We start from the raw sequence: 7,778 nt of genomic DNA, 5'->3' as shown, positions 1-7,778 counted from the left end.
ACAAGTCCACCACGAGGATGTCGATGCCGCCACGCCATCCTTACTTGAACAGACTGATTTCCAAATCCATCTCCAACCATAGGACTGATCACCTTGTCAAAATAGGATCTGAAGAAACTTTATTGAGCACTGCCATCACCGCCGCCGAAGCCAAGACGATGGACAACCTAAAAACCTAAACTGCAAGAGTAAAAAACAATCCACACGCGTGGACCCGACGACTCCCCTCACCACCTATGACCGAGGCCGGCGGAGGAGGGGAGCCGCCGGAAGGCGGCGGCGTGGGAGACTCCTGGTGGCAAGGTCGCCTTTTCTTTCTTCAAGCCGAAGAAAGAAAAGCGAATCGATCTATCGTCAGAAAAGTCCATTTTTCAACCCTCAAGTTACCACTTGGTTTAAGAACAATTATCAGTTTCAAAACCGATTACTGCACCCCCTAGACTTTAATACTATTCCCTCGGTAAAGAAATATAAGGGCATGTACAATGCATAGCCCTAGAGTGATGCCTCATACGTCATGTAGGATCGGATGTCAGGAAAAGTAGGTTCGGATAAAACAGCGGGATCCTCTGCAGGAGGGGGTGCCTGGTGTGAAAAAGCGGAGTCCGGAGCATAAAGCTAACAAAGTTAATGTGAAGAATAGGGGTGCATGTGTAGTGTGAGTCTATTTTTTATTATTTGATAAGACCCACTAGTAGTAGCTTACATTGAGAAGAAAAAATCAATATAGATGTCTCAAACTACTTTTTATCATGGAGCATTTATATCCATATGCCACCATTGTACATGCCCTAAGAGGTGTTTAGGGTGTGCAGTAATATGTTTTAAACGGTAACTTGAAGGTTGAAAATAGACTTCTCTTTCCAAATGGAAAAAAATCCTTAACTTCACTTGCCATACAGTAGAAAGTTAGAAACATGTTTAAGTTGATCAGCTCAAAATGAGCAATTGCGTGTTGATGCCTAAATATTTATTAAGTATTGAATGCATTAAAAATGTTGCTAACACTGCAATTATAATACTGCAACAACTCATCTGGAATCAACACTTTGAGTTTCTTTCATTTTCCTTTGTGTCCACCAATGCACTCACTGTTACATCGTCTTACAAGAATCAACATATAATATTATAACCTGCTCTTGGTTACAGGAATTACTGCACCTAACATGTCCGACTAAACAACACTCAAAAGCTCAATGTCCACACAAGAACAAAATGGAAATACATTTCTCGCCAGGGCAAACTCATTTATATATCCGATAAAGATTACAGACTGAGGTTCTCATACCCAATGAAGGTTACAGATTGAGGGGCCTTATGGAAATCGGCTAATTATAGGAATCACCTGTGCACGTCTCTTGGCGTAAATCAGCGACACATCTCTTCAGTTTCATTACAGGAATGAGCTTGGCTGGGCAGCACAGTTGATTGTGTCAGCGACCTTCAGTGAAGCTTTTATGGCTTTGGACACATTCTTTTGTTGAAATTGCCTCTTCAAAGAATATGTAGAAAAAATCAACACACCGGTGAGGGGAAAAATGATGCACGCAAACTTCTTTTACTCTGCGTACTCGAATTCAGGATCCATATCTAATTTCCTTTTTAGACGCGACTTGTCGGCACTGCAAAAGAGGTTTAAATGGTCAATATTTCACATGAAGAGAGCTGAATAAATATAATCCTAGATTCAATAAGCTCACTGGTCACATTTTAGAAACTGGAATAAGTTCCAGTGGTCAGACTAGTGCTGTTTACCTATTCAATGTTGGTCGAGGAGCTGGTCGTGTGCCAAACACAACTCCAACATCAACTGACATTGGTATTCTAGAACTCTGACTGGACATGCCCTCGCTGCGCCTCATGCCTGTAGTAGGATGCTCTTCTGCTTTCTCTGCTCGATGAGCATTGATTTCCATCCCATCAGGGGCAGACACTCTGCGCAACTTCCTCGGCGGGGACACAACGACAGGGCCGCCCTGCAGATTCAGATCCGGTATCTTGTCATTCCCTGGGTCCCCTTTCAGCTTTGGCCTTGGCAGCAAATTTGGTTTTGTTGGCGCTGGTACTGACGAGAAGTACCTTCACATGAAACATAAGCACAGTTTTGTTAGAAATGCTGGTAACAGATAAAGGTTTGTGTTTCTGATCGGCCACATCGGCATACCTGTGTTCTAAAGCCTGCTGAGCAGTGATTCTTGCTTTTGGGTCATATGTGAACATTCTTGACAGAAGATCCAAAGCATCATCACTGGCCATTGGAAACAACGAACGAAGAGGAGGAGCAGAGACAAACTGGTATTCAACGTAATCTGGAAGGCAAACCATGTCTGGCCACTGAGAAGACTTTGGAGTTCCAAACGCTGCAAAGATCTTCCCAAGTTGATCAATGTCACTAGAACCCTGCATCATTTAATTTTAGTAACTTGGGAGTGTCCCTGAAAACTCATCGAATGCCAAAATGGAAGTTGCTAATCATTGACTTAAACTAGAGCTTCGCAGTTTCAAACTCAGGCACGCCCTTAAACATGTCACCCCAAACGAATTTTTGTTACCCTCCCTAAGGATCAATCCAGGAAAGCAGGTCATTCGCTAGAAGTAGCATCCTAAAGGATTTAAGAAACAGATGCTTAGAAATGCCACATGTGAGTGCTGTCCTAAATGGTCTATTGTACTCAATAAACTTGACAGTTGATAGGACTACAATATTTACAGGACTATAATATTTACGGAACTACCATATTTACAGGACCAAATAAACCTACAGAGAGAAATCTTATATAGTACTAAAAAATGTTTCCACTGAAAGTGGGACACTATTTTCTCTCTAGAAAAATCTAACAAACATTCTAGATCAACTGCAGCTTCAGAATCAGAAAAGGGTGGAAAGTGGCATACAAAGGCTCAGCAAGACTGCTTTCCTCATGGAAATCTCCAAACCAGGTCATATACCATAAAGCATTTGATGAGAATCTAAGATTTAAAATGAACTACCATTGACACCACTACAGCTAGTAAGAACTTGATGTATAACTTTAAACAAAAGTGAAGCCCACAATGATGAGTATAAACTATAGAGCATTGTTTCTCCAAGCATGAGTAATCATCATATGTGGTACCATTTGTTAGACAACTTTTTTGAGAAAATATCAGCAAATACATACTTCTAGTTCACTTATAACTGGCACCGGTTCTTATATTTGTCACCTTCCACACACTACCAATTTGTGTACCTCCACACACTACCAATTTGTGTAATAATGAACCGCACCCATGAACTTTTGATATTTTTCCATGCTTACATTTCCAATACACAACATAGACTGGGTCATATTAATGACTGGACGGGGGGCTTTTGGGGGGGGGGGGGGGCTGGCCTTATTAATAAAAAAGCCTTGATCGTTCATGTTATCTAGCCACACAGATTCTTTGGTATATTTCTACCTCAGATCAAGCCAGAGTTCTATAATACAAGCAGAATGATAACCAGTAAGTAAAAGTCCAATTTTCAGTGGTAAAAGCACCCTACTGGGCAACCAGAATCCAGAAGTGCCCAGAACAGTGTACACTGAAAACCTTTCTGCAGTTAAAACAAGTAGGCACCCTGCTCTAAGCTATTACGTTCACCCAAAACATATTATGCATATGCAGAGTGCACATAACCAAATAAACAAAAGACTATTATATCCTATTATATCACATGGGAAGAGGAAAAACACAAGGCATCATTTATACACAAGAGATTGGAAAGAAGAAGAGAAGTGATGCATTTTTCCTGCCAAGCTTGAGAAACCAAAATCAACATGGTATTTCCTTTTAGGTCTAGGGGTGTGTTTGAGTTGTGGTCAAAGTGCACCCTACCAAAACTTTGGTCATGACCCAAAGATTGGTCTTTGTTTGGATCTATGTTTTTAAGGCGGTAAAGCATCATAAGGCGGAGGAGGGCCGCTCTGACGCCTAAGCACCAAGGCGAGGCAAAGCGACGCCTTAAACATTGCAGGAAAAGAGTTATCAATAGGTCTGCACATAGTAATACTAGAAAAAGAGCAATGGCTGAAAGATGGGCCACTACTTATGCAGCAGCAAGCCCCAGGAGCAGCCACAACTAGGGCAGCCAGGAGCCTCCAGTCCTCCCTCCTCTTCATGGTGCCGGGAGACAGCCGGGCCGTCATCTCCAAGCCCCAGGAGCAGCCACAACTAGAGCAGCCACAGCCGTACACTCCATGTCTGTCTAAGGCGGGGTAGACGCCTTGCCATCCTGGGGCGCCTCAACGCTTAGGCGACGCCTTAAAAACAGAGGTTTGGATTGTTGCCAATTTTTTGGCATGCCAATGAACTCTAGCCAACAGTAGTTCATTTTTCTTGCCAATATTGGCCAAATCATGGGCAACCAAAACCTCAACAAAAAATTTGGCTAGCCAATGCTTTGGTGGGGCAACCTTGGGCACAAACCACACCCTAGCTTTCGTCAGTTCTGGTTAAAAAAGAAAGCACAGTTCAAGGGAAAAACTAAATCTGGTAAAGCAGCCTAGTACCAACCACAACCATATCTCTGGAACCTAGTCATTGACCTAGACAAGAGAATGATTTATATGTAAACCAGCCCCACTGATTACCAAAATAACAATATTGTGAAGTTGAACTACATATTTCTGTGAACAAAAAAACAGGTATATCAAAATATGAACCGAGCTTACTTCATTTGAATTCTTTATTATCACTGCTATATTTCTTTTCTTTTCAGTTTTAACACGTCTGGCATAAATGCTTGCATGCTGTGTGGCTAGGAGCAATTAGCTCCCGGTTCACACAATCTACTGTCAAATGTTTGAATCCTCCAAAAGAAATTAAGTCATACTTTTTTTACATTAAATTAAGTCATACATTTTTTTGACATTAAATTAAGTCACACATGAAAGCAGTTTGTCTAGTTAATCCATTAGCGGGTTTAAAGCAATCTATTTTCTTGGACAACAAAAGAACCCCACTGGAGCAGACCAATTACCAGATTTTCCCAGTTGTACTTACAGTCTGTTCGAGCTTTCAAAACGATGTTCTGAGTTGTGACATAAAAACTGTTTCACCCATGCAGTTATCACATCATCAATGAACAGTGTACTTAGCCATACACATGTTACATTCAGAGTCACAGATAATATATCTTAATCAGAGATAGATTGAAATGAATAAATATATTGACCATATTGAGAAAACTAAGAGGCTGTTAAACCTGGAGAAATGGTCGTCTAAGCAGCAACTCGGCAAAAATACAACCAGCAGCCCAAACATCAACGGCAGATCCATACTGCTTAGTGCCAAACAGTAACTCTGGCGCTCGGTACCATCGTGCAAACACCTAAATGTGGTGAAAAAATAGTCAAATTCCAAGTGTCCATCAGGACAATGTAACTCAATCCAAAGATGAAGTGCAAATTAATCACATTGCAGTAAACCACACTATGAAATAAGCTTAGAGATGGTACTTGCCTAGGAGATGTTTAATGTTGTACTGAATAAAAGTGATGGACTAAGAGTCTAAGATATCTTCCAGATATGATGTAACTTTTTACTGGGAGGATCTAATGTAACTTGCAAGAATGAAAATCCACAGCGAGTATAAATCATTTACAATAGTTAGCATCCTTTTCTAATCAGCATCAGTGTGTTTGAAAGAAGTATCCTTGTTAAGTCAATAATTTTTAGCATTTTTCATTATCACATCATCAATGAATCAACAAAGAGCAATTAATCGACAGACAAATTTATCTACCTCCCAAAGTGCCACGGTACTCCAAATTAATATTGTTATTGTTAATAATTGTATGATCGACAAATACTGGCAAGCATGTATCATGCTCTTAATGGATAAGCAGAAAATTAGAAGCATCAAGCAGCACTATACAGATGGCCTAGAGGCATATAAAGCATAAGAAGTAATAATACTACTTCAAGAAAGTTGTCACCGTACATTTTTATCTTATGACCAGTTCCTGGGATTTCTAAGAATCCGGGACACAGTTAAACAGAATGCATATTTACATAGATCTATTAACAAGAACCTGGTGAGTGAAGTTCCGTTCTGGGCTCCCGAATATGCGTGCTAGACCAAAATCACCAAGCTTGAGCTGTCCTTCAGCACCGATAAGTAGATTATTTGGTTTCATATCCCTGCAGTACAGCTTCTGTTAAAGACTCGAATGTTGTTTTCTCAAAAAGAAAATTAGCCAGATAGTAGGTACCTGTGCAGCACCCATTTCTTATGGCAAAAGGCTAGACCTTTCAACATCATCTGAATATAAGATTTTATGTCCGCTGGAGATAATACAATGTTTCTATCACGAATGACTGCTTCCAGGTCTGTTTCCATAAACTCAAATACAAGGTGCAAGTTTCCCTTGTAAGGGAAAGCATCAATCAACTCTATAATATTAGGATCTTTGAGCTCCTTAAGCAGCTTGATTTCCCTCAATGCAGTGAAGTTGACACCTTCCTTGTACTTCCCTAGGCGGATTCGCTTGATTGCAACTGTCTCCCCGGTCTGAAAACAAAAGGCATGCCATTTATGATCATTAGCTCAAACGGACTGAAGTATCACAATGAAACCTGAGCAAGCATCGTCAAGAGCAGAATGAAACCTGTCAAGATTAAATCCTAGAGAACTGAAAGAGTTAACTTGGGAATACTGAACACCTCTTGAATGAAATTTTAACACCTTGGACCCCTAGCCCTACTATCCAGAGACGAAAGACTATTAAGGACCAAATGGCATGACCTGTTATTCCACTACAACAGATTTGCCAAAACCTGCACTGCAGCTAAAACCCACCATAGTGTGAGTGTCAACAGGACCAGCTCAATCAGCGATGCCAGTGATCGAACGAAACAAGGTGAATTACATTCTCCTGGGAGCTAATACGCATGGCGGGAGGCTAGCCTGCTCGGCTTCGGCTGAGAAACAACCCTAGCCAATTCACGCCGAGCCCAGAACAACCAGCGAGGCCAATTAACAGAGCTGCCGCTACCAAAAGCCCTAAACCCTAAGCTGAATCGCTCCCACAACCAATATCCACCACAAAGCAGACGGACGGACCAAGGGGGGGCGGAGCCGCCTGTGGCCTAATTCTCGAGGGGCGGGCGCAGATCAGCGCGCCGCGAGGGTTTAGGGGCGGGGGCGGGGGCGGGGGGGAGGGAAGGTCCGACCTTGGTGTCGATGGCCTTGAAGACGACCCCGTACGTGCCCTCTCCGAGGACCTCGCGCTTGAGGTAGCGGTCCGTGACGCGCTTCTCGCCCGCGTCGTCGCCGCCGCCGCTCGCCATGTGGGGCGGGGCCCGCCGCCAGCCTCCCCTCCGGAGGGGGCGGCGCAGGCGAGGGGGATCCCGGAGAGCGCGCGGGAGGGGGCGCTGCGGGAGGGGCCGACGGGGGGCGAGGGGGCGGCGGGTGGGGGAGCGGCGAGGTGCGGCCCTGCCGTTCGGCGCCGGGGGGAAGAGGAAGGAGGAAAAGGAAAATTCCGTGTTTTCGCACTTTATTTCGGCCTAGGTGTTTGTAAATGGGTTTGCCTTTTCTTTCTTGGTCGTTGGACCGCTCCTCCTCGCCCGTTTGTGGATCGGAAGTCGGATTGAGTTGGGCCAGCTCGCTGATGAGGGTTCCGTTGGTGTTGTTTCGGACCGTTTGAATCGCGAGCAAAGACGACCTAGGGCAGAGCCTAGTACCGAGGGTGTATCAGTTTTTCTTTCACGTCTCGCAAAAAAAAAAGTTTTTCTTTCACGAACTGATCCTAGTT

The 7,778-nt window shown here is 43.3% G+C and overlaps 1 protein-coding gene across 1 annotated transcript; it reads right to left on the bottom strand.

The window, feature by feature from the left end:
• Positions 1–1,036: 1,036 nt before the first annotated feature.
• Positions 1,037–7,520, bottom strand: LOC123054497 (cyclin-dependent kinase D-1). Its single transcript, XM_044478280.1, has 7 exons — positions 7,198–7,520; positions 6,237–6,535; positions 6,057–6,165; positions 5,228–5,353; positions 2,165–2,400; positions 1,756–2,079; positions 1,037–1,622 (listed from the first exon to the last, which is right to left on the bottom strand). Exons 1-7 carry the CDS (start codon positions 7,312–7,314, stop codon positions 1,559–1,561), a joined length of 1,275 nt encoding a protein of 424 aa, XP_044334215.1. The 5' UTR covers positions 7,315–7,520; the 3' UTR covers positions 1,037–1,558.
• Positions 7,521–7,778: the final 258 nt, after the last annotated feature.

Source organism: Triticum aestivum, chromosome 1A (assembly GCF_018294505.1).
Source record: "Triticum aestivum cultivar Chinese Spring chromosome 1A, IWGSC CS RefSeq v2.1, whole genome shotgun sequence".
In the NCBI taxonomy this organism is placed as follows: Eukaryota; Viridiplantae; Streptophyta; class Magnoliopsida; order Poales; family Poaceae; genus Triticum; species Triticum aestivum.
This window is presented reverse-complemented; position numbering and strand designations above follow the sequence as displayed.

What these genes read in the sequence shown, in the direction of transcription:
- LOC123054497 (XM_044478280.1), bottom strand. Translation starts at nt 7,314, where the DNA reads ATGGCGAGCGGCGGCGGCGACGACGCGGGCGAGAAGCGCGTCACGGAC. An exon ending in AAGAAATGGGTGCTGCACAG is followed by an intron (nt 6,166 to 6,236) that starts GTACCTACTATC and finishes GCTGTACTGCAG; the next exon opens with GGATATGAAACCAAATAATC. An exon ending in CAGCAGGCTTTAGAACACAG is followed by an intron (nt 2,080 to 2,164) that starts GTATGCCGATGT and finishes TTTCATGTGAAG; the next exon opens with GTACTTCTCGTCAGTACCAG.